Raw genomic sequence first — 27,446 nt, 5'->3', positions numbered from 1 at the left:
CTACTTGTGCCGATTAAACTATGTGGCCTATGCAGAAAAATAACTAGACAAACGTAAGTGGAAAATTTGGTTGGTAACTAATTGTTTTAAATAAAAGAAGCAGTAAGGTCAAATAGTGGTGATTTGTTTTTGTTTGCAAACGGTTGATGTTGAGAAATCACTAAATTAATAATTGTGTCAGTGAAAGAGAAAACATTTTCAAGTGGAATTATGAAATAATGAACAATACTAACATCTAAGTATACTACATACGTACAATATTCAAATATGTAAATCATTTTTAGTGAGTGGAAAATTTGGTTAGCGAGTTAAAATTTATCGCTTTTCACCTTTTAACACTTTATTTTACCGCGTAAGGCAAGTCGATAGTTTTTTTCGGTTCTATCGACAGGTTCAAAAGCTCGACCACGTCGATTAGTCGTGCACTTTCGTGCGATGGGTATCCAACGTGGTTGAAGGTGCTGAAAAATGATCTGACTGCGTTTGAATTGGTTAATTTTGCTTTTATAATTCCAAGTCTCTGATGATCAGAGACTTATATTTCCTGTAGTTGGAGGAGATAGTTTGCTCAACATGGCTTTGTCTAAAAAGCGGTTATTCGTTGGAAATTTACCATCGAAAACATCCCAAGCTGATGTTACGAAGAAATTAAGCAGGTTTGGAAATGTTCAGTCTGTGGAAATGAAGCAACGAAGTGACAGCGAGGGAAATGTTTTGTCTTCCTTTGCATTCGTTGATATTGAAACAAATGCAACTGATCTTGGAAGTTGTAAGTTAAAACTTAAGTGTGTGACATAGAAACATCGAGGTATCTTACATTAGGTGAATATGTAGTTGTATATTTTTGACAATTTTTTTTATTTTAGGTTTTCAGTATTTTAAAAATGAGTTGTGGCACAATCAAAAGGTATATGTTCAATTGGCTAAGGAGAGTTTTCTGGAAAGATTAAAAAGGGAACAAATGTCCGAGAAACAGAAATTGCAGAAAGAACAAGGGTCGCCTGAAAATGTCTTGAAGCCGCCAGTTAATGAATTAAGAAATGAGGGAAGAACCGGTAAATTGCCGACAACACACGATTCCCATGGCTCAGGAATAACGTTCAGTATGTCTAAGGACGAAACTTCAGTGGAGAAGAGTAAAATCAAACTAGATTGTGTAAGACCACGAGGCCGAAAACATTCCAACAAACTAGAAAGTGAGGTGATCTATGACGAAAGGAATGAGACTGAAAAAGACTGGAATGGAGTGCAAGAACAAGATGTTTCTAGAGGAAATAGTTTACCCATGTTTGGAGGTACAGGCTTTTTAGCCGGGCTGAGGGATATTGTAGCGAGTGATGATCCGCATGCTATTCAGTCTCATAAACCTAGACATGTGGGTGATAAGAGCACTAAATTAGCCTCGCCAAATGCTAATTACAATCTTCTTAGGTCAAGTTGTGCGGAACTTAGAAATACTGATGAAGTACCCAGTGATGTTAGTGAAAGGAATATAAAAACTACCTCGGACAGAAATGGTAAATATGTAAATTCCAATGTTAATTCATTATATCTTATGAAAGGTGATATTGATAACTGTAATCCATGGAACCACAATGCCAATATACAACATTCAAGAAGTGAAGTAGATGGAGAAACCAAAGGAAAAAAGGGAACTCGCATTGCTGCAGGTAAGAGTGGCCACCTTGTTATTGCAGGATTAGGGCTAAGGAATATTCCCTGGTGTAAATTAGCATCCAGGATAATTGAATGAAATACCAAGTGCCTAACTGGCAAAGGTTTGGGACTCATTCAGCTGTAGTTCTTTGTACAACTGTGAAACACAGTAGAATTTGAGCAGTACGCCTGCAGTAATATTTTGAAGGTTCTATTAGAGTAAGTTGTGTTATTGTCTAGGAGATACCAATGATGTGTGTGCATTAACTGATGACATGATGTGTGCTAACGGTCAATCTCCTAATTGGATTCTTTATTATGAAGAATAATTTCATTTTTTAGAGTCATCATCTAGGAGTAATGAAAACAAATGCAGAATCTCCCCGCGAAGAAGCATTGTAAAGCCAAAGAAAGACCTAATGGCAGACAGAAGAAGAGTAAATGCTTTGGATGAGTGGAGGAAGTCGTTTGATTTGCAAAAGGAAGCTGTAAAAAATGCATTATCAAGCATCGTAAGTGAAGAATTTCCCATACATTTTCGTGTATAAGTTGACCCTAGTGTTTTTCGTAAATTTTAAATGCTGCTATCAGTGAATTCATTGAATTTATTTCGCAAGCATTCGATAAATGCATGTTCTCATGTAATAGCTACTCTAATAACTTTATATTTTTGGCGGTAGCTATCATAGTGTAACTAATCGATATCTATTTCGATTATTTCAATGTTTTGGCGGTGTCGCTCAGGTCGGCTCCTCACTGGGTTTTTGTATATTTTATCGGCAACATTTGGTTGGTACATTTTAATATCAGTTCCAACATTTCAGAGTAGCATTTTAGACCAAAAAGTAGTACTTAACCCCACGGAGATGGCGCTAGTAACAAGGCAACGTCCGATAACCGTTTGCTTTTCAAATTTCGATTTTATTCGTATACGCTTATTAATAATATCGCTCGTTTATAATAAAAAATAGGAAGTCACAGTTAGATTGACGCTGTGGTGCTAAACTTTGACTTCATTGAGCTCCCAGCCATAAAAAAGAAATTTTGAAGGAGATATAAGTAGCAATTAATAGCGAACATAAATAACAAGAGAATTTATTTATCTTAAAGTACGTGTCACAATTCGTTAAAAATAAATCTTCCAAACACAAAAATTGTCTGAATGTAATGACAAATATCGAGTATTTAGCATTAAATCATGCCAGTTAACACATGAATGAGAAGATCAGTAAAATCAAAAAGAAAAAGCGCATATCCACAAACGTTAAACTGGTTATACACATTTACATTTACAACAAAATAGAGGAATTTGAAATCTTTATTTGTACGATTTGAAGGTCAATGTACTATCTAATCCAAATAATCAATGCAAGCATTCATATTAATGATTGAAATAGGCTATTAGATTTTATTGAGAATAAGAGTCCAAATGGTGACAAAATAGTATTTTAACTGAAATTCAAACTGCATAATCCATTTTACATTGCAAATAGAAGATACTGATATATGAGATGACTCGTTCGAGTTCAATGAAATGTTGGTGCCATTCAGCAAACATTTTGTTAAATCGTTGGCATAGGGTGGGAGACTAAGCTATTCCTTTGGTTGATCATCACTTAGTGTCAACCAATCAATTTATGCACCACTTTATCTAACTATGGTGATGTAACAAGAGCCAGAGTTTCAGTGCAGCTAGATAGATCCTTGACCGATCACAGGCTATAACTTGAGAGCCAATTTGACCTATTTTGTGGTTCTAGTTCCGTGTTCACTTAAGTGTCTGATGTAGAGTTCATCTCCCAAGGGCTGTAGCATATGTTGAATTTCAAACACCTTCCGTATTCCAGCACACTATCCTTCTCTCTCAAAACTGCTCTAAAAGAGCAGTTTTGTTCATCCCAGGTCAGAAGAGCCATCTCCTGGGCTTGGTACCAGTAGGGAGACTAGTGGTCTAAGCTGGAGGGTAGAAAAGCAAGTGCAAAGCCAATTTGGTGGTGCACAGGGTAGCATTAGGCTAATGTAAAACTCGCTCCATATAATTGTAATTGGTTTTGAAGCCCAAGCATTTTCTTTTGGACTCAGTGAATGTATGTCAGTAGAGGGGTGGCATCATTGTCATTGAGCTGAACTGTGGTTGTCCCACAAGTGTCTCTTAATGATCAGAAAATATAAGTGGCTTAATCCCAAACCTAATCCACTCCAGAGATATAAACTTGTCTTTTGCAGAAGTCATAGCTTAATGCATGGTGGGATACTATAAAACTGTCTCTGGTCATGGTGATTCCTCACATTCATTGTACAAAAGAATTCCTTTGCCAAGCCGTGTCATTCTAGTGATAAACTTGCCAAGACTGAAATGGAAAGCAATAATTGGTGGGGTGTTCTATGTATTCTCATTCTTTTCTCTTTTCCCAATGATACACTGCCTTCTTTAAGTAATCCACAAGATCAATGGTTTCATTCCTGACATTTTTCTTGATTGGCATGTGCTGAACTTCTGTTTAGAATTAGGATCACATTTTGCTGTTAAAAAATATAGATTTTAATCACGTAGTGGAATGTTTGGGTATCATTTTCAAAGGGGAAAAGAGAGAAATGTTATCATTTTCAGGACATATGTTTTGCATGCATAGAAAGAGGTCAAAAGAATACAGCTCATGAAATACACCAAACATGAGGCGTCAGTTTATGTTTGAACTGGGGGAAATTGCATAGATTTTTTCCATGAAGGCAATTAAAACGTTTCAGGCCTTTTTAGATTGAGTTGTCTGTATAAAAGGCTTAAATTATGAGTGACAGTTCTTATAAGTCTTTGAAGGCTCCTGTGTTGCATTAATGAACATTGTCAAACAGTTTTCTATGCTGACAAGTGAAAACAATGGTGAGAAAAATCATGGTGTAGTGAGAGTCTCCAAAGATTTGAAATTACCATGGCAGTTTATTTTTCTACAAAATTAACCAGAATTCAAAATGATCCATTTTATGGAGCCTAGGAAGCATAATGGAATGATGTCCTTGACCTCGAATTGTGATTTTAAATTTCAGCCGTCTGCATTTATTCATGCATAATGAGATGGAAAGTGCAGTGCTGGTCTCAGTGAGTGTGTTTTAATCCTTCTCGGTAGGAGGTAGCATCCAGAACCATCTTGAGAACATAAGTGTGTCAATATGGTCATACCAGGACAGAGACTCATGCTCATAAATCCTAAGAATTTGACTTCCTAATTGGTTCAGTGGCATAGAGGCAGGGAATCTTTCACTGGCAGCATGAAGTCTTCTGGCTCTCTGTGTGAAGAAAGTACAAGTTGACTGGACTGCTTGCCTGTTACCTTGGTAATAATATTTTTCAGTGAAGTGAAGATTAACCTCTCCCCAAGTTCTGTGGTAGCAATAATTAAATTACAACACTGCCCGTGTACAACTGCAAAGCATCTTCCAACTCCCCTTGTAGGTACACATTTCGGAAACGTTCTCCACACCTGATACCTTCTCATTTTTTATCAAAATCTGAATTATTCCTTAACCCATTCGCATCCTCTCTCTAGGGCTTAAAGTGACCCCAAACACCATTGACTTCTAAGGTATTTTAATCAAAAATGTAGCACTTTTGAAAAAGGAATATTTTTTAGGGTAAATGTTGGTGGACTTTGACAAAAGTGTGCAATTTTATTAATAGTTATCTACTCTTAAACTAGGTATGAGTTAAAATTAAAAAGAAAGCATTATATTTACAAAATAAATATTTATTTTCAATAATTCACATCTCTGGAGATAATTCTTTAGGGTATGAAATGGCTTGAAATGAGCTATGCATAGTGGCACTTTACAGACATCACACTAGCCACCTAGACTGTCTCCTTAACTTTTTTTCCAGGCACACGACACAATGTTTAGCTGTTCGTGTTCCTTTTACCTCGCTTGCCTAAACTTTTTCAGGGAAATGACGACCTGTTAGCCTCATGGGCAGGTTGGGTATGTCATTGTTGTGTCTCGTTGCAACACCTTCTTAATAAAATTTTCTCGATAGCTCTTCTGCTAATATTTGTTTGAAACATTGAAGAGTTCTATCTTTTCTCTTATTTACAAAAATATAAACATTGTATGTATTGAGTAGCATCTTATCTAGTAAGTAAAAAAAGTTTTTTATGTGTAAGCTTAGCTAAATTTGAAGAAGTTCTCTCGGGTCTTCTACTGGGTCAGGGGTTCCATATTAGCCAACGTTTTGATGCTCGACTTATGTGTCATCCTCAGGGTAGATAAGTGCCACTCTGCATTTGGCCATCTTTATATACACGAGCTCTCGGGTCAGGTGGCTTGTGATTGGTCCGTGGAGGAGGAGCCTTCTAGTTGGTCGCCATGGCTTTGTGTTGTGTTCCTTCCTTTTATAACATTCATCAGCACTGGTTTCCATGCATTGCTTAGGTAATAGCCGGAGTCCCTGTTGAAATTATGTCTCGCCGTTCTTATTTCAATTGCTTCTTTAATGATTTGGTCCCAGTAATCTCACCGGCGCAGGCAAGTAACTTCTTCCCATCAAAGTTAATGGAATGATACATCCCGATGCTGTGTTCGGCAACGGCTAATTTCTCAAACTGCCCCAGCCGTAGGTGACTTCAGTGTTCCTTTAACCTGGTCTCAATGGTCCTACCCATCTCTCCACTGTAGACATCTCCACAGGCACATGGGACTTGGTAAATGCCAGGGGTCTTTAGGCCAATTGGGTCCTTGGCTCTGAAATTTCTACTTTTTCCCAGTGGTTTGTGGACTGCTTTGATTTTGTGCCTCGCCAGTATCCTGAATGTTTTCCCGGAAATTGAGGAGACATTTAGGAAGCAGGCCCTGGCTAATGGCTTTTCTTTTCCCTCCTGTGTCATGCGCAATTGTGGGCTGAAGGACCTTTTTAGGACCAAAGAGATGTTGCGTACACTATACGCATTTTAGAGGAAGGTTGTCTTGAAGTGGCTAATCTCCTTCGGCAATGACCCTGGCTCGTTGGAAGAGTGTGTTCAGCGCTGCTTGCCTTTGGGCTGGGTGGTGGTGGCTGTTTCCATTGAGGTACAGACCAGCGTGCGTCGGCTTCCGATACACCCAATGTCCGAGTGTGTCATTTCTCTTCCCTTGAATCTGGATATTGAGGAAAGGGAGTTAGCGTCGATTTCCTATTCCATGGTGAAGGAGATCTTGGGGTGCTGGCAATTCGTATGCAATAGGTATTCATTTAGTGCAAAACGTTGGCCAACATGGAACCCCTGACCCAGTGGAATACCCGAGAAAACTTCATCAAGCAAATGCGCTTGGAAAACACCATATCTTACATCAGCTTTGTTATATTGTCGCATGAAATGAAATTAACTCAACTGATCTCCTAATGTACTGGCTTCACACCCTGAGGGCCCGGGTTCAAATCCTGACGTTGTTGAATATTTTTCAGAGGTATCTCGATCCCTACTTGAGGTGCTTTGTGGAGGGCACTTTGAGTGAGTACGCCGTCCGTCGGATAAGATGTTAAGCTGCTGACAGCTTGGCGCCTTTCGTAAAGAGTAGGCTAATGCCAATGCCAGGTTTCTCTCCACCCTTCATCCTTTCCTGTCCATCCCCTATGGCGCAAATGACCTCAGCTGTCGGTCGCCTTCCCTAAAAACTACTGCTACTGATCTCCAACATCTACTCCTCTCTTATTCTGATTGTAATCAATCAGAGTAGTGAGTTTACTTATCTCCTTCTTACTTTTCTAGTCTACTTTTTTGGTCATTAAAGTTGAGCTGGGAGCAATTGAATACTTTTTTGGCATATGCAAAATCCAAGGGATGCAGAGTACTGAGCATTAAAACATCCCTTTTGTCACTCCCATTTTATTCTAATCACGTTATTACTACAGTATGATATAGCTTCACCTTTTTTGAGTGTTTTCCTAATATATTTTGGTATATTTTTCCATTGGGCTCTCAATAACACAGACACTAATTCCTAAATTGCATAATTTTTAAAACAAATCGGGTGAGCTATACCAATTATCAATGTAAAAGGAGTACCCCATGTTTAGTGGATTAGACATGGCCATCGAATCTAACACACCCTTAGATCTAACAGGAGTAATGTTCACTTTGTCTTTTCCAACATAAATTTTTTAAGTTATTTATGTACCATTGCTGGATTCACATAATTTTTAGAGTTTCACCCCAAATCTTGCCCTGTTTCTCCTAATATTTTGAATGAAATGTAGTCTACCTCTGCATTTTATCAGTAATTCATCAATGCGAATGGAATGCATTGGTATGTACTTAACAAAAAACATCAAATCTATAGCTGGCCTTAGTTTTCTAAGAGGGTCATTGACATTTAAGTTTTCATTGTTTACAAAATGTAAGTATTTACAAATTTGCAGAAATCTTCTTCTAGGCATGATTGTTCCGAAATATGGTGTACTTATGCATGCATCTTTACACCAATAGCTTTGTAAATTAGGATTTTCAATTATACCATCAAAATAACAAGACCAAAATACACCTTCACTCACTCGTAGTCACACTAGTAGTCACATGGTGAGTGTCACAGTCAGCTGATCCATGCCTGTTAGTCTCTGTTACTACCTGTCGAACAAGTTCTTTATTTAGAAAAGGTTCAAAAGCACAAATCCTATTGGAACTTTTGCCTAAATAACAGGATATTCCCGTAGTACCATTGAAAGAACGAATGACTTGAACCTTTTGATCTTGTTTCAAGATCCATATAGTATCACATTTGATCCCAACATTGGAGTTTGTTTTATTTTCGTTTTCCTAAGCACTGTCATCTGAATTATATTTACTCCCTGAGACAATACTATTACATAGCCCTAGGGGTTTTGGAAAGATTGATTCTTCTTCATTTCATGAGTCAAGATAACCTGAGCTGAGAATGTCAAGAAATTGACTGATATTTTTTTCATCAACACTTTCACTTAATCTTCGCTTCCTATTGTGGGACATTTTGTGGAGACCTAAAATTTACAGACGGGAAAAGGTAATTTCTAAAGTAATGAATAGGAAAACTTGCCGAGGAAGCCGTCTGATGGTAACTGCAAACAGATACAGATAACTGACCAAAAATTAAAAAAAAAACCATAAGATAGCAGCAGGATTAACTGACGTGTGACACTGTACGTTGTGCATATCAGTACGTCTGTGGTGATTGAGGCCAGATCCATTGAGCGTACCAGTACGCTTATGGATGTGAATGGGTTAGCATGTATAAAAAATAGAAAAGATCGTATGAAGTTTTCTTTGTTCTGTTTGCTTATAGCATAGATGAAGTTGAAGAAAAATATCACGCATTTTCCCTGATATACTACAAAACAACTATTGATGTAAATTCAGTTGCGTACCTCTGCAAAATTATAAAAGAAAAACACATCCTGCGAAGTAGAGAATAATGCAGAATTGCTGAAATTGTTTGAAACATTTGCTGTCAGATTGGCAATGATTGATTCTCTTGTTATTTTAAGATTTTTTTGTGTGCTCATGTAATATTTACATATTCTTGAATGTTTGATACAATCATCTATGTATGTTGAAAATTTCTGTTACTATGTAACTTGGGAAATAAAAACCAGAAGTGAAGTATTTATTTTGCCATTAGTTTTTGTTTTTTGTCTTTGAATTTAAAATTTTATATTCCTGAAAGTCATCAATACAAATGTGGAGGTAAATATTTTACTTGACGGTAGCATTAGTATTATGAACATGTTCTTCAATTTGGTATGATGACTTATTGTATTTTCAGTTAAATATTTTCATACAAGGGCACGAGGTTCATTTTTGGAAAATGGAGATATACACCCCTCATCTCAAGGGTAGAAAACTTGCTGTAACACTTTCACGAATAACAGATTTTGAAAGATGTTCCTCCTTATGATTACACTCTCCATCACAATGGTCACGTCTTACATATGATGCACTTATATTTCAGGATTCGAAGACTCACAGTAATAAAAAAATAATTTTTGACGAAGATGATCAAGCATCAGAAGATTCGGAGGAAGAAAAAAGTTCAACAGTCAAGTCCGATGGATCAAAGCCTAAATTATTTCAGGATGCTTCTGACGATGAGGACATAAGGAATATAGAATCTACTGAATTCAAAATAAAACCGCATTTTGAAGGCCATCAAGGGCAAAAGGTAATAATATTGTCATTACATGCCACGAAAGTGGATTCCTTGGTGACTTAATTGAATGAAGTACCTTTTTAGTTGTAAATTGGGAGATATGGATTTATATATCTTTTAGTTAATGATATTTTTTGCTTTGTGTCTCATATTATTAATATTATTATAAAATTAGCCCAATAAATGCCTGTCATCATTTCTGTTCATAATTTCTCAGAAAAATTGGTTGCCACACCATGTTCAGGACTGTTAATTTTGTGCTTCACCAAGCATGGGGTGTTCGGCCAAATTTTGTTGAATATTATTATTACAGTTTCATTCTCGAAAAAATTCTTGTTTGGTGTCCCAGCTTTATCCCTATCCTTTCATTCATGGGCTATAGCTTCTGGAGATCCAGTCTCGCTATGGAAATGACAGTCGGTTCAACTTGGATGAACGTTTTCTTGAAAGTGATGAGGAGAGTGAGGGCAAGGAAGAAAGAGCTCCGGGAGAAGATGACCTGAATGCAGAGAAAGATCACCAGCTGAGCATACTAAGGGAAATGTTAGGTGTGGATGTTTCTGCCAGAAAACCTAAGCGGATTAAAAAAGACAAAAGGTAAGTTTAGCATCAATGAATGAGATAGATGCGTTTTGTATTATTTTAATTGAAACAGGCAATCTATAATGAACTAAACAATAGTGAATTGTGATAGTTTTGAGTTAGAGTTTGAATGTAGGTAGAGTTTGGGATTTAGACAAGTCCTGGTGTCTGTGATACGTTGTGGATTCTCATGTTGTAGACCTGAGTTCATTGCATTTGGGGAGTCTGTGCTAGTGTGAGAGTAGACCCCCTTGTTTGTAAAAGGAAGAACACATGTTAAGAGACTGCTAGAGCATGGAATATTGGGAGGAGTAAGGAGCATTATGAAATTAAAGTTGATTGAAGTAGAATGTTGATGTAGGGGGAAGTGTGGAGTCATTTGGGAATCCATTTGAGTATATAAGATTCAAGCAGGAAGAGATGAGAGATGCGGAAAGGTTTTAAATGGAGAGGATTGCTAATTTTAAGTGGCAAGGATGAAATCATTTGAAGAAAGAAACAGAAAAAGTAATGTATTAGATACTCGTATTTTTTACTCATGCATTTGCTGGATTGCAAGTAACTAGGGCCATGACATGCAATTTGGCAACATCGTTCAGAAATTGTTTGGTAAAGTAATTCAATGATGCAATGGACACAAATTGGGAGATGATAATTCATTAGCAAAGCAAGTGAAGTAAATTAAATAGCTTTTGGCAAAACATTTCCCTCATTTTCGCATACATATCTACATAATACCCCGCAAGCCGCCGCAAGGGCGTGTGGCGGGGGGTGTTAGGTCACCAACCGTAAAAAGGAAAAATACCACTTACAAAAAAAAACAACACGGAAAATTACACCCACAGCAGCGCACACACTCATGCAAAAATCCCTTCATCCAATACTCATGCAAACACATATACCGCAAAACAACTAAAAAACTGCACCCCATGATGCAGCACGAAAGCCATCCTACAACACGCTAGCCAGGACACAACAAGCAAGAATGTGAAACATCACTACCACATGAAAATGTACCACGAAACACTCTACCCCCAAAGAGTCTGTAAAAGGCAGGGAATGCGACCCAACGTTGCAGGTAGCAGGAATTTCCCCCTGCGGAGAGGGATGAGGGATTGAAAGGGAAACTTAAAAACAGATGAACAGAACACGAATGAGGTCATTCGGAAAGAATGGGTTATTATAGCAAGACACATAAGGTTAGTGGAAGAGCATGCATTTAAATACAACTAATTATTTTTTAGACGCTGAGGGTGGCAAGTGGAATTTTTGCTATCTATAACCCTGCAGTTGCTATCCCGTATTGTCCGTGGGAAGAAGGAGTCCTTGAGTCGGCTAGTTCTGACATCTATTTCCCGAATTTTATATGCATGATCCGAGCGACCAATGTATGTAGGAGTACGAATAATTTGCGAGACCTCGGTGGTGAAACATGCGGATCTAAATTTATTTAATAATTTCAATCTTGCATTGAATCGTCTCTCAGCCGATGATTCCCACCCCAAATCCATGAGCATTTCGGTGACGCTTTGCGTTTTATCGTAGGAATTTTTTACAAAATGGGCTGCCCGACGTTGAACCTTCTCAATTTCCCGAATGAGACCTTTTTCACTCGGATCCCACACGCTGCATGCGTATTCTAAATGAGGCCTTACAAGAGCGTGATAACAACGTTCCTTGACCTCCGAGTCACTTTTGCCGACAACGCGTCTAATGAATCCCAATTTTTTATATGCTTGACCGCAGACTTTACGTATGCGAGTCCCCCAAGTTAAGTCTTTTGTGAATGTGACGCCTAGGTATTTTACCGTATCAACTACTGCTAGGTCACCTTCAGCTAATTTGTAAGAAAATCCCGTTGATCTTTTAAAGAAATTTACCACTGAACATTTATTATAATTTAGAGTCAATCCCCAGTTAGAACACCATTAAGTAATGCAATCTAAATTCTGCTCTAGAATAAAACGATCCTCATCCCCAGATATCTCCCGATAGATCACCGTGTCATCCGCGAACATCCTAATTTTACCTTTCACTTTGCGGTTCAAATCGTTAACAAAAATCAAGAAAAGCAACGAGGTACCCCCGACGTGACTCGAACGCTGTCGGAACTAGCACCATCAAGGACTACCCTCTGTTCCCGTTCTGAAAGAAAATCTTTAACCCAACTTATGGCGCCCTTGTTTATGCCTGCGACCTTTAATTTATGAATGAGTTTACCATGTGGGACCTTATCAAATGCCTTTTGAAAATCTAAGAAGATGGCATCCACATCTGCCTGCATCTGCATCCACATCCATATCTGCAGTCCAGTTCATAAAATGCTAAAGAAAGTCCACATGTTTGTATGGATATTGCAATTATTAAATGTTTTCCAAGTGTGGTTTGAAAACAATTTTTTTCTTAATTGTGGTTGTTAATTTTCCTTTGCATTAATTCTTTAATGATTTTTGTTACATCTACTTTGTCTTCATAATTTTTTACACTTAGGCCATGATAGAATTCATTTACAGAAAGTGGCATCATTACCTGGATTTTAAAATTTGGATAAAATAGTCATTTGGTTTGTATAAATTCATCAATGCATTTTATTAAAATTTTCAACTTTACACGAGATGTTTGTACGCTTCAGGATTCCTGTTTACTATATGAAGTCATTGTAAGTCATTGGTGAGGAAGCATGCTTAGCAATAATAGTGAGAAGTACACTGTGGGGATACGTGTGTCAAATCTCTGGTTAATCTGAATTTCTGTTAATCTGGATGCTCTCTCACCTCTGTGTAGTCCAGTTTAGTGAGGGTTTACTATTTCAGGCATGAACTTACAAAGGTCATGTGCAGTGTGCGGCCGGATAAAATTCAGTTAGAAATTCCCACCTTTTTATACCACATGTAGAGGTCGCCATTGCCATAGGCGTCAAGTGTGTACTGAACAGTCATAACCTCAAAACTGTTGCAATGCTGAGAACAAGCGCGGATTATAGCCAAAGGACCCCGATTATTTATGGTGTTTGCGCTGGTCGCTCGGTGACAGAAATTATCCAGTTTTTTGGGTACCTGAGATCGATGGTATATAATGTCATTGTATAGTATAATGAGTCTGAAAGGTCCAACAACAGTTTTGCAACACCAGCAAGGAAAACTCAGTTTAAGGAGCGCATTGTTAGGATGCCCTAAGACGTTCAATGGAATCAGTATTTCATTTTTTAGAATCCAGGTCAATTGATCCGAAAATTGTTGTCAGTGGAGTGAAAAGACTGCGTCGAATCATCAAAGAGGATGATCTGCTACTAATCTTATGCCATTAAAATAAGACAGAAGCTTTCCGAAACCGCCTGGGCAAAATGAGTTAAATGTTGCCACCTCCTTTTGTGCTCTATAAAAAACAATGCTGCTGGATGAATCAGATTTTTTCTGATGAAAAAATTTATACTGTGGATGCTAAAACCAATTGTAGGAATGACCGATGGCTCACCCATGACCCTGAATATGTGCCTGTTGTTTCCAGAATGAAATTTCCAGTGAATGTTCATGAGTTGTGTACAGCAATGTCATGCCACCATATTTTTTTATGAAAGGGGAAATTATCAACAAAGAATTACATTTATGTGCGCTGACAAATAAAGTGTAGCTGTGGATGGAAACTGTGTCATCTGGAAGGCTATACGTTTTCCAACAGGACAATTCACCAGCCCACGAGTCATTTAGGGCAAAATTGGCTGTGGAACAACAGTGATATGTTTTGATCCAAAGAATTCAGCCCTCCCAACAGCCCAGTTTTATATCTGTTGGATGACTATCTGTGGAGCATAATGGAAAGGATCACCGACAAGTCCAGACATCCTATGTCAATGAGAGCCCCCCCGCGGGTAGGGGGATAGAGAATACTCCCGCAGTATCCCTGCTTGTCGTAAGAGGCGACTAAAAGGGCGGGGAGAAAACCCCGAAAACAAACCCCAAGCCAGCAAGGGATGCGTCCGGACAGTGCTGTGGATCCACTGTCTGTGAGCGGCCATACCATCTGGCCTGCGATCCGCCCAGGTGTTTGCCGTGCCTGGAGACCTGTAAGGGAGAGAAGGGGATCCTGGAGGGTGAGCTTTCTGGTTCCCAGCAGGGTGTCGGATGCCCTGTATGGACCGGGGAGTGATACCCCTCTTCGGCCCCGGATTTCGTGTAAACGGGAGGCCGGGAGCTAGCCACTCCCGGTCAATCGGCTTCCGTCGCGTTTTCGCTCCGGTGGCGAGTGCCAAGGTTGTGGGGGTCTGCGTAGGGAGGTCGGAGATGTAAGGGTTTTGGTGGGCTCTTGCACCGAAGATCCACCCCGAAACAGACAACCACTCCAGAAGCGCTATATCCCTCGAGTTAGCCCTGGCGACCGCTCCGGTTTTGGCGGAGTGGCGTCCCAAATGTGTGGCTCCGTGGTGGGTGGGGAGGCCGAGGGACGAATCATTTACTATTATGGAGGAAAAACCCTTTCCACCACTAAAAAGATCCCGTCCGGACACCGGCGGGGGAGAAAAGTGTATTGGCGCATGTAAGCGCTATTTAATTATGTCGTGCATAAAGGAAGGTGAAACCTTGAAAAAGGTTTCTCCTTTCTTAATTCGCAGAGTGTTGTCACAGATTGTGCCTGGGGACCCAAAGAGCGTGAAGAAGCTCCGGGATGGTACACTTCTTATAGAGACCCTGAACGATACACAAAGTGAAAAACTGCTTGCTATGGGAATGCTCCATGACATTCCGATTAAGGTGGAGGTGCACCGCACTCTTAACACCTGTCGGGGAGTCATCAGTCACTACGACCTCCTATACGTGGACATCGAAGAAATCAAGAGAGAAATGTTCTCTCAGGGAGTGACTGATTGTCGTCGACTCACCACAAGGCGCAACGGAGAAAACGTAAACAGCACCTCCGTGATCTTGACGTTTGCGCGTGATAGACTACCCGACAAGGTGTTTGTGGGCTATGAATCGGTACCAGTGAGGCCATTCATCCCAAATCCCGTGCGTTGTTTCAAATGCCAACGGTTCGGCCATGTCGCGTCGCGCTGCGAGGGCAAGGCCACCTGCCCGCGCTGTGGCAAAGACGTGCACGAGGATAAAGAGTGCTCTTCGGAACCTCTTTGTGTGAATTGCGAGGGTACACACCCAGTGTACTCTCGTGATTGCCCGAAGATGAAAGAAGAGAGGAAAGTCATGGAGATAAAAACACTGGAAAAAATCCCATATGCGGAAGCGAGGAGAAAATACAGGGCGCTAATCGCTCCAACTTTCTCCCGGTCCTTTGCTTCCGTTGCAACCACGCCATGTGTAAAGTGTACCATCGCCACGCAGACGGAGATACCGAAAGAATCCCCAATGGAAAACACGCAAGTGCCTAAACCCAAAAGGGTGAAGGATGGAAAGAGTAAGGTGGACAAGGAGCCACCTACTCCTGTGGGCCCTTCAAAGAAGAGCCCACTAAAAACCACCAAGGGGAACACGCCAAAAGGGCGTGAGAATACACCTTCCCCGCCGCCTCCAGTGAAGCCAAAGAAGCCGGAGGTAATTGAAGAGGACCAGAGTATCTCTGATACAGAGGTCTTCGCAAACGAGTGGAAGAGGAAACATCGCTTCAAGCGATAACCTCAATAGAGTTGGTCATCTCCCTTTTTAGTCAACTTATTTATTTATATATTTATTTATTTTAATTTAACATTTTAAATGTGTTCCATTCTGCAGTGGAACTGCAATGGTTTTTATCGGCACAAGGAGGAGCTGGCCATTTTAATCCAAGATTTTAAACCCTCTTGTATTTGTCTCCAAGAGACCCATTTTAAGGCTGAAGATAAGGGTATTCTGAAGGGGTTCACTGTTTTTAGAATGGATGACCTAAGTGGCCAACGAGCCCAAGGGGGAGTAGCAGTTGCGGCCCGTGAGGCCCTTTACACCTCGCGAGTCCAACTGAACTCTCCATTCCAGGCCGTCGCTGTCACGGTGCACACCCCTGAGAGGATGACGTTATGCAACGTGTATCTGCCAGAGGGTGCACCGGTGACTCGCCTGAACCTTGAAGCCCTTGTCCACCAGCTTCCTCAGCCGTTCATTTTGATGGGAGATTTTAATGCCCATGATCCTCTCTGGGGAGGGCCAGAAACCCAAAGTAATAGGAGAGGTCGAATTTTATCCAACTTTATTGAGGATTTTAACCTGTTTTTATTAAATAGCGGCGAAAAAACCCGTTTTAACAGCTTCAATGGGGAATTCTCAGCAATAGATCTTTGTCTATGCTCGAGAAGTCTAGCCCCAAAGCTGAAAATGTCCACCCACAACGATCTCTGTGGGAGTGACCATTTTCCTCTTCTACTCGTTAAAGAAGACTCTTCGCCCACCATTTCAAAACCTCCGGAAAAGTGGCGTATTAACCGTGCGGACTGGCCACTTTTCAAGCGTACGTTTACATATAAACACGACGCAAGTTTCGACGCGTTGCACAACGTCGATAAACTAAGTTCAACGCTGTTGGCGGCAGCTACCAAAAGTATCCCTCGTACGTCCGGGAATATAAATCGAGCTCCTGTCCCTTGGTGGAACGGGGAATGCGACCGGGCGATTCGGGCGAGGAAAAAAGCATTGAATATTTTTAGAAAATATCCCACGGCAACTAATCTGGCATCGTACCGCCGCCTGAGAGCGCGAGCTCGAAGGGCCGTGAAGGAGGCCAAGAGGGCTTCCTGGATAGGATACGTCTCAACCATCAACCATCGCACGCCACTTGGTCAGGTATGGGACAAAGTCAAGAAAATCTCCGGGTCCAAGGGCTCATTTGTCATCTCGCCATTGCTTGTTGCTGGCCTGGTGGTTAATTCACCTGCCGAAATAAGCAACATATTTGCCAGTCAGTTCGCGGCCAATAGCAGTGACGAGGGCTATGCCGCGGATTTTGCGAACCGGAAGAGGCGATGCGAGAGAGTCCCTCTCAATTTTGGTGCAGGTCCTACAAGCGAATATTACAATGAGCCTTTCACGTCCTGGGAGCTTAAATCCACCATCGAAGACTCCCATTACACCTCGCCAGGGGCGGACGAAATCCACAACGCATTTCTCCGGAACATTCCGGAAACCGCGATTGGGGAGGTCCTAAATACCCTCAACCAACTCTGGAACGAGGGCAGTTTTCCAAATGCCTGGCGAGAGTCCATCGTGATACCAATCCCAAAACAGGGCAAGGACAAAAATGACCCGAACAACTACCGTCCCATATCTCTCACCAGCTGCCTGTGCAAGGTGATGGAACGGATGGTAAACCGACGTCTCATGTGGTGCTTGGAGAGTCGACACCTGCTCTCCGACGCTCAGTGCGGCTTTCGGCGTGGCAGGTCCACGACAGACCATCTGGTTCGCACTGAGAACTTCATCCAGGAAGCCTTTCTCCAACGTCAACACGTCATAGCAGTCTTCTTCGACCTGGAGAAGGCCTATGATAGTGTGTGGCGATGGAGAATCCTCAACACGCTCCACAAGTGGGGATTTAGAGGCAACATGGCCCTATTTATCAGAAATTTTTTAACCAACCGCCTTTTTAAAGTAAGGACTGGGAAGCACTTTTCCCGATCTTTTACACAGGAGAACGGGGTACCCCAGGGTTCAGTACTGAGCGTGACGTTATTTGCCATCGCCATCAACGACGTGGTGGAATGCATCAATGCCCCGGTGATGGCATCGCTCTATGTGGACGACCTAGCCATATTTTGCCGGTCGACACGACTGCCAAACGCTTCCAGGCAAGCCCAGGTGACTCTAAACAAACTGGGAGAGTGGTCGCGAAAGAACGGATTTCGTTTCTCCATGGAGAAAACGAAATGCGTGCACTTTCACCGTGTTCGCGGTTACCACGTTACCCCGACCCTAACCCTGTTGGGTAGGATTCTTCCATTTGTGGAGTCCGTCCGCTTTCTCGGCATGATCCTGGACCAAAAGCTGAACTGGCGGGAGCATATCCGCGTGTTACGTGAGAGGTGTCGCCAAACCCTCAACGTTTTAAAGTTTTTAACTCACTCCACTTGGGGAGCAGACCGCACCAGCATGCTTTTATTGTACAGAGGCTTGGTGCGATCCAAACTGGACTATGGTTCCATAGTGTATTCCTCAGGACGAGAGTCTTACTTGAGACCACTTACATGTGTCCACAATGCTGGGATACGGTTGGCCACCGGGGCATTTAGAACAAGCCCAGTCCCAAGCTTACTTGCAGACGCAGGGGAGCCTCCGTTGGAAACCCGCAGGATGATTTTAATGGGCAACTATGCCTGTAAAATTTTATCAGAGACAATCCACCCTTGTTTTAACATAGTTTTTAACCAACGGTTTTTAGACTTATTTAACAGGCGGAGAAGGGCAACTAGGCCCTTTGCCGTTCGTTTTAATGATTTTATTAACGCGGTAAATTTTACATTTCCTCAAGTATGCCCCGTCTCCTATGCTAAGTATCCGCCTTGGTTAACGCCAATGCCGGATATTAAACTCATTGCCAGTGCACGCCGCAAAGCCAAGACGACCGATTCCGAATACCAGCAGCTCTTCAGTGCCGTCCTCGGCTCACTTTCTGACTTTGTCCCAGTCTACACCGACGGGTCAAAGTCAGAATCTGCATGTGCCTATGCGGTCGTGTCCCACTACCATGGAGTCGTGAGGAAAAAACTGCACACTTCTTGCAGCATTTTCACAGCCGAGCTGTCAGCCATAAGGACGGCCCTAGGAGAAATAAAAGAAAGCGATGGCTCTTTCCTCATCTGCACAGACTCGTTGAGCGCCCTAAAATCTATATCGGTCTTTGCACCTGTGCACCCGATAGTCCAGGAGATCCATTATACCCTGTTGTCCCTTCAGAGAAAGGGGAACAGGGTCTCCTTTATATGGACTCCTGGTCACGTCGGCATAAGAGGTAACGAAAAAGCTGACCAGGCAGCGAAGGATGCCCTTCGAAAACCCGAGACCGACTCCACCTTGGTTCCAATGGAGGACGTAAAGGCTGCCTTGCGGAACTCGGTCCTGCATCAGTGGAAGGAGACTTGGCAGTCTCTGCAAAATAATAAACTCAGGGCAATAAAACCGGTCGTTTCACCATGGTCCTCTTCCATCCGGAAAATTCGGAGGGAAGAGGTCATGATTACGCGCCTGAGAATAGGACACTCTGCCCTCACTCATTCGTACCTCTTTGCGGAGGTAAAAGAACAGCCCCGTTGCAATGAGTGTTTCCAACCCCTGACGATAAAACATATCCTGACGGAATGCACAACATACCAAAGGGCCAGAGACATGTTGAAGATAAGGGGAGACTTAAAAAATATTTTAGGGGATGACTCTGGGTCTATAAACAGAGTCTTAAGTTTTTTAAGGTCAACCGGTTTAATGGGGCAGCTTTAGCTTTGGAGCTCATAATTTTAATGCTTTTGATTTTAGCATTTTCGTTTTTTTTTGTTTATTTTATTTATTTATATATTTATTCGTATTTATTTGTTTACTTATTCCTAGTTTAAAAGGAACATAAGTTTTACGTTATGACAGTGGTGCAAAATGACCATAGCTGTCGACGCACCCTACAAACCCCTAAAACTACTACTCAATGAGAGCCATTATTGAAACGACATTTGCCAATATGGACCGTGGAGCATTAAAATGGGCCTGCGAATGCTTCAGACCATGAAAAGAGCCATCATTCTAGCAAGTGGGGGATGTAATAAATGAATTTATTGTTAATGATCATACAAAAATTTTGGTACAAAAATTTATGTAAACATTTTCAGTTTTGTAATTAAAAAATGTTTGAAAAAATTGTTTAATTTTGCGGTGTGCCATGTAGTATCATTAAGGTACTTCCTGTTAGAGTAAAAATTACACTTGTAGGAATTATTTTAAGTAGCATGTAAAGGATGCAATGCTACTACCATATTTTACAGACTTGTGAATTTTATTAAAGTTTTATGCCCATCTCTATTAGTCCATTGGCAATCTTGCTTCACATAAAATGGAGCAAGGTGCGAGTCATTTTTCCTTTGTATTGTGTAATTAGGGAGGGGAGAATATTTGGGGAGCTGGTTCACTTGATTTTGGAAATGTTCAACAACCTATTTTAAAAGGATTCAAAGAAAATATTCAGTTCCATTCCATTGTGGATTCCCTATGCAAGAACCATGATTATTTCACTCAATTTTTTTGGTTATCGATATCAAATCTAACCTAACATATTTCTCTACAATTGGTTGCTGCCATTTCATGAAATTGGAAATATTTTGTTGAACATTTACCTCATTTGATTGCAAGTTTTATCTTTCGTTCAATGTGACTGTTCCCTTGTGTTTTAGACATAAATTTATGGGAGTAGTGCTGTGTAGATTTAAGTATGATTTATAATGATTGATGTGCCCCTCTCATTTGACTGATTTTCATCTCTCATTAACCCAGGGACTCCCTCCAAATGGTTCGATTTGACCCCACGAATCCAGAGCACAGCAAGTACGTGGTGAAGGAGGAAGACCTGAAGAAGGCTAAGGATGGAGAAGGGGGGAGGAAAGGGAAGAAAGGCGAGGAGGAGAGTGACATGGAGGGCAGTGAGTCCAAGAAGTTGAAGACAGAGGAGGAGGAGGCTGTGCCAATTGTCATGGGAAGGTTCTATAAAGTCTCGGACAAGTTGAAGGAGTCCCTGAGGAAAAAGACGTCTGACCAAGAGGGGGACAGTCGAAAGGAAGACAAAGGGAGCAGTGGTGGATTCAGCCTTCTGCAGAAATTTGGTTCTCCTCCATCAGATAATGGTAATAAGTTCACTCTGATGTCGTCTGCTTTAGTAGTTTGGTGAAGTGATTTTAGGAGAATATTTTCAGATGTAACTATGGGGTGTGGTTCAAAAAAATTCTGAGCGTGAAAGTATTCATTCCTGTTACCTATCAAAAAGGCAATACCTGGGAATTGGGTCTAGAAATGAAATATTGTATTGAAACTTGAGGATTGCCACTGGGGAGCATATATTTGAGAGATAATTGAGTCAGATACTTCGTGGAATTTCTTAATAATGAACGAGGAACTATCAAACAAATTACATTTCCACAGAATACGATTTTTGTTGTTGACAAGTTTTGCTACATTGTGGCGAATAGTACTTCTGTGGATGCTACAACGTAATGAAACTAGTCATCAGCAAAAATTCTATTCTGTGGACACCCAAAGTTACTTGATTCTTTCTTGTTCATGGGGAGTGTTCACTATAAATTAGTGACATAGGTTATGAGGGCTAAACTGATGTTTTGCAATACGTGAAATAATGGTCATTAAAACTGAATGAAGGAATGTTAATGTAATTTTTTCAAGTTTCTTGATTGAGATTCACATTTTCTCATGTTTCTTCATGGCTGGTCGTAGGACAAAGAGTCAATGCACGCAAAACATTCTTAGGAGTCCATTATTTATTAGATTTCATTTAAAAATTCTAAAAGGTGAAATAAACATTATATAATATAGAAGTACGAGGTCTGTATATGAAGTAATGAGACTTGATTTTTTTAAATTTTTTCATTCAGATAGAATTGCAAGTTTATATTGTCACCCTCAAAATGACTTCCTTCCAAAGCTGCAGAGGACTGGAGAAGTTTCTTCCACTCTTCATAGCAGTGCTGGAACTCTGATACTGGAATAGCCTTCAGCTGGTCAGTTACAGCTGTTATCGACAGTCCCAAAATGAGTTCCCTTGAGGTGATTTTTCTACTTCCGGCAGAGGAAAAAGTCACAAGCACTCAAGTCAGGCATATAAGGAGGCTGAGGAGCCACAGGAATGTTTTTCCAGTCCATAACCTCGTTTATTGGAATTGCTGTGTGACAAGGAGCATTATCGTGATGCAACACCCAGTTGTTCTTGATATGTGGCCTCTAATGAAATTATTTGGAATGGGAATAACCCTTTATCAGTCATGCGAAACGGGATTATTATTATTATCATCCACTATTAAAAAATACTCCTGCACTCATTTCTGAGGTGACAACTTGGACGAATAATATATTCCCAGCTTTCTTATGGAATGCTATCTTATAATATAGCTGATTTTCTTATCTCGTTTTACATGTTGTATTCTTAATCAATCAGTTCAGTTGACAATAGTTTTCTTCTTTTGCAGAGGAAGAGAAAGTTGAGTATTCAACCAAAGCAATAACAAGGAATCGAAATGAATGGGAAAAGAATCCTTTCCGTTATGACTCGAGCGAAGAAGAGGAGGAGAAGGAAGAAAATAAGAATACCAAAAAGGATGAAGACACACCCGTAAAATCAGATGGTGGAACATCTGGAGTACAAAGTGATATTAATAAAGGTGTCACTGAAACATTCTATTTCCAAGAAAATGATCCTAGGCTGCAAGGTATGATATTTACCACCAAAGTTGACTTAATTTTAGCAATTTTAGATTTATTTGTGTTTCAATGCCTGATATTCTCCCCTCTATTACAGTCTTCAATATACCATTGCCTATCAAAATGCTTTGCATCCATTTTTCCTGTCTCCTTATGACTTCTCCCTTTAATTCCCTCTCTTCTCCCACCATTCCTAGTGCCTCCTTGTTTGTTTTCGTTACTGTCCAATTTACCTTCTCCATCTTTCTCTACACCCACATTTCAAAAGCATCCGATCCATGCCTATCATCCTGTTTTAATGACCATGTTTCCACGCGGTACACAACCACGCTCCATATCAAAGTTTTTACAAGTCTTTTCTTAACATCCTTGATCAATTCCCTCCCTTCATCCCTGTCATCAATTCCCTCCTCCTTGTGGAAGACTTCCTAGTGCAAATCTTCTCCTGCGTCCCTACTAATTTGACCGTGTTGGTCCAAAACACTTCCTAGATACATAAATTGTTCCCCATGCTCTAGTTTTTGCCCTCCTATTTTAATTTTTAGCTTAGCCTTTCTCTTTTTTGAAAATGTAATAACCTTTGTTTCATTTGTGTCGATTATCATCCCATACCTATCGTGCTGGATTTGCAATTCACTCAGCAATGCTTGCAGCCCCTTGGCTGACTGACAAACTAGAGCTTGGTCATCAGCAAATCCAACTGATTTTACGAATTCCTCTTTGACTTTCACTCCTGTCTACATTTTGTCCAGTACCTTTCATTATTTCCTCCACATGTACGTGGAACAGCACTGGTGATAATGGACAATCTTACCTTTCACCTCTTCCTAACACTGCGCATCTGGACTCTCTGTCCCCCACTTGCACCTGAGCAGTCTGAGACATGTACAGGTTGCGGATCAGCCTCCGGTTCCTCCAATCTATTCCTAGGTTTGATCAACCTTTTCTTTACATCCTTACGCAACGTCTACATCATCAATTCCTTCCTCCTTGTGAAAACTTCTTCGCATGACATTTCTGCTACTAATGTCCCTACTACTTCGACCATTTTGTTCCACAACACTTCCAAGATACGTGAACTGTTCCACTTGCTCTAGTTATTGAACTCCTATTGCAATCGTTAACTTAGCTTACCATTTTCTTGAAAACTGCATAATCTTTGTTTTCTTTGCGTTTATTCTCATTTTATACGTGGCACACTGGCTCTCCAATGTGTTCAGCAATGTTTCGAACCCCTTTGCTGACTGGCCAAATAAAGCTATATTATCTGCCACTTACTATTTGTATGTATGCTGAAAAACGAAATTGAGGGATACATTCCGGCATCTTGCATTTGGACAAGGTTGACTCCTCAGTGAGCTGAGAGTACCGTCAGGTATTCTTGACTACCCTCATTGATTAAGTGCTGATTCAGGGATGGATGATGTTGAGGAGGAGTATCGTCTGGTAGTACCACCTGACAAGCGACATAATCTAAAATAGATAGGGGTGGTCATTTGTCTTGTGAAATCTTGGAATATCGCCTTAGCAGTGCTACTAAATACAAGAAGTACCTAACACGACCCTATATAAGCTAGCAACTGGAGTAACAGTAAACCATTCCTCATATCCAGTTCCTTTTACCTCACTTTGTTATCCAAAATACCAATTCTGTTACTCTCTTACACTTACTTAGCCCTAATATTTTCCACTTGATCATAGTTTTTTTAACATCCCACTAGATCTCCTGCATGTTTTATATACCCCTCTCCAGAGAATCCTACAAATAACCTTCTCTTTTCCCCTGGCATGACTAACTTCATCCATTTTCCTCCCAATCCTATGTAGTTTCTCTATTAATGTAATGAAATCGGTATTACCGAGGTAGAGTTTTTTGCATCAGTAATACTTGGATTAATTCTTGGAGAGCAAGTAGAGACTCTTTGTGTGGTCTCATTTAAGGAGTTAATATATTTTATAGGAGTTCTGTAAAATGTTTTAAAAATTGTTAATGTTTTAGTCATGCATGTTTTTTGGAAACTTCCTCAAAATTGTCATTACTTCAGAAGAGATCTAATGGTAGTTCCTAACTGATTTGAACATTTTTGGGTTTCAAGTGTCAACTTTTTTGTTATTTTCTTGCGGAGAAAGTGTTATTTCAGCAAAATATTGGAAATTTTTCTTTTTATTTCGAAAGCGTTTTGGTAATACTTTTCTAAGCTTTGTATCCCTTGCCGTTTTCAGAAGGATTAGATTTCTTCGGGATCAAGAAAACCTTCGCAGAGATGCAAGAAGGATTCCATGAGAGACGAGCAGATTTGAAATTGATTATCAAAGCCAAAGTTCGAAACAACAAAAGGAGGAAACGTCCGCTCAGGAAAAAATTGGGTGGTGCTAGGGGACATAAAAAGAAAATGGCTATGCTTAGATCAAAGAGTTAGAGAACATTTAAGTGATGAAAGTTTTTTGGAGTTGTGCATATGTATACATACTTTCAATAGTTTTTCAAGGTTTCATCATGGTGCTTCACTTGTTAAATGACAATGATTGTAATTATGACAGAGGATAGATGATGTGAATGAAGTGGAAATCTTAAAGGGAAGTTCTTGATTGACAGTAAAGGTTTTGAGAACATTGTGGTTGGCAAGTGGGTTTTGCATTCTTTTATTTATTGGAGTGTCTGGGTTCTTTTCCCAGAAACTCTGGACACCCTTGGCTTCATGTCAGGTATCTGAGTTGTTGGGTTTTATATCTTCCTGGGAGAATAGTGGTACAGGGAATGAAGCTGGTCTCCTTATTGATTTCTTCTTAATGTTTTTGTTTTGCAAAAACTAGGTTGGTACATGTGGTGAATGACAGTTAATGGAACTTAGGAATATTGAACTGTACTCTTTCATCTGATATGCAGCTAGTTCGATTCAATTCCACTCCAGTTACCCCTCTGTATCCTCTGGTGAACAAAAACCAGGGGGGATGAGAACTGTCCCTGCACCTGGTCAAGTGGGGGCCTGCAAGATGATTGTTCTTGTAAGACTACAACTCCATCCAAAGCTTCCTTTTACAGCTGGACATTAAGGAAGAAATAAAAAAAGAAGAATGAGAATGACTCCTTACCCAATCATGACTGCATATTATATTCACCTTATCAATGTTGCCCCTTTGTTCACTCAATTGAGTCCCATCTTAGAAAATGACTTTCTAAATTCTAAGGGCATTTGTGTTTTCTTGATAATTAACATAAACTGCATACTACCAAATCCGACTGACGGAAGGCTTGTACCTCCTTCAACGAATGTGTTAGGTCTCTTCTAATTCCCAAAACTTCCTTTTGGTATTGCATTAGGGGTGGAGAAATGATTATTATATTTTATGAAAAAATTACAGTATACGTACATAAACAATAATCAATCTGAAGGTCGGTGTGGTAGGTGATTGTAGAGTTCACCCAGTAGTAAGCCAGTCAGCACGTGAAATTCACACATGTAGGGGGGCCTGTTCCTTTCTTTGTGCCGTTTATGGTTTCCCAGGAAGATATGGTACCTGAAAAATTTCATAGTTTGGGTGGAGCTGCTGGTGCCCAACGAGGCTTGCCCGGGAATTGAACTCAGGCCCTCAAACCAGTAGTCCAACACTACCCCTGGACTTCTGCGACCCATGTTTTCAAATACTTGGATGAATTGTTACCTAAATGTGAAACAAGAAAAACATGTGAAACATGAAGAGGAAATATATTCCAGGTTGAGAACTGTTGGTCTGGATAAATTATGGGGACTTTAAATTTTGACAACTTTAATTCCAGTTTTACCTTTAAATGCAGACATGGCTCGTGATCTATATTACAATTTGCACTCAAACAATACTGGGGAATGAAAGGGATTGCTGTGGTGTGAAGTGATACCCTCATGTAGTTACCCTAGAACAATGTAAGACCTGAATCACTCTGAAAAACAAGCCAAAATGGCCCCAATACAAAACAATATGTAGCCCTAAAAAAAGTCATATTTCTTCTTCGGCTTGTCTAAACAATGTAAAGAGCAAGTCAAGTATTGCATTGTTGAAACATATCCCCATATGTGCACAAAAAATTAAAAAAACCATTTAAGAGAACTTGATCAGCAATAGAAAACTTGTTTAATGAAAAATAAGTTTAACTGTTTTTTCTTCATAGCATTCATGACAGAAAGCAAATAAAATATTTGAAAGATTATCAATAAAATATCTTTAAGCATAAAATTAAAATGACATGCTGAATGGGGATGTTAACTATGGTTTGGTTGGGTTGTGCTTCACAGCATCCAGGTGCATCACTGGTATTTGACTTGCTAGTGTCTCTTAAGCATGTTCAGGTGGAACAGTCCTTCATAGCCTTTCAGGGTGTGTTGATTGGGGAATTAGGTTATAGCATGGAACTGGGATGATAGCTTTCTTTCCTTGTGGAATTATATGCCTCAAACTAGGTCAAATAGCAGCTATTTTTCTCCTCCCTGGACTTCAAAGTGGCATTGCCCGAACCTTGTGGCGATTATTCCAGGAATCCCCAGTGATAACATTACAGGTAAAATTTTCTACCTCAGAAAAGACTTCCAGTTCTAAGAACAACATTTAATTTTTGTATTTGGTGAGCATTAGCTCTCCAGTTGCATCCTTATTTTGAGGCCAAGACTGGATGCAAACCCTCAAAAGCAGTTTTGAGGTGGTGCCTCACGAGAA

At 40.4% G+C, this 27,446-nt stretch overlaps 1 protein-coding gene across 1 annotated transcript; it reads left to right on the top strand.

Annotated features, from left to right (window-relative positions):
- The first annotated feature begins 452 nt into the window (after positions 1 to 452).
- LOC139691370 (probable RNA-binding protein CG14230) lies at positions 453 to 26,701 on the top strand. Its single transcript, XM_071589159.1, has 8 exons — positions 453 to 769; positions 867 to 1,670; positions 1,999 to 2,168; positions 9,604 to 9,813; positions 10,184 to 10,398; positions 20,826 to 21,172; positions 22,526 to 22,765; positions 24,981 to 26,701. The coding sequence occupies exons 1-8, from the start codon at positions 574 to 576 to the stop codon at positions 25,175 to 25,177; spliced, it is 2,379 nt and encodes a 792-aa protein (XP_071445260.1). The 5' UTR covers positions 453 to 573; the 3' UTR covers positions 25,178 to 26,701.
- Positions 26,702 to 27,446: the final 745 nt, after the last annotated feature.

Source organism: Hetaerina americana, unplaced genomic scaffold (genome assembly GCF_022747635.1).
Source record: "Hetaerina americana unplaced genomic scaffold, ioHetAmer1.1.p SCAF_33, whole genome shotgun sequence".
Taxonomy (NCBI): domain Eukaryota; kingdom Metazoa; phylum Arthropoda; class Insecta; order Odonata; family Calopterygidae; genus Hetaerina; species Hetaerina americana.
The sequence above is the reverse complement of the archived record's forward strand: the minus strand, read 5'-3'. Positions and strand labels throughout refer to the sequence as shown.

Bases quoted from the DNA above. Each gene is read 5' to 3' on its own strand.
- LOC139691370 (XM_071589159.1), top strand. From the start codon at position 574: ATGGCTTTGTCTAAAAAGCGGTTATTCGTTGGAAATTTACCATCGAAA. The intron at 1,671-1,998 runs GTAAGAGTGGCC...TTCATTTTTTAG, and splicing joins GGGAACTCGCATTGCTGCAG to AGTCATCATCTAGGAGTAAT. The intron at 21,173-22,525 runs GTAATAAGTTCA...CTTCTTTTGCAG, and splicing joins TTCTCCTCCATCAGATAATG to AGGAAGAGAAAGTTGAGTAT.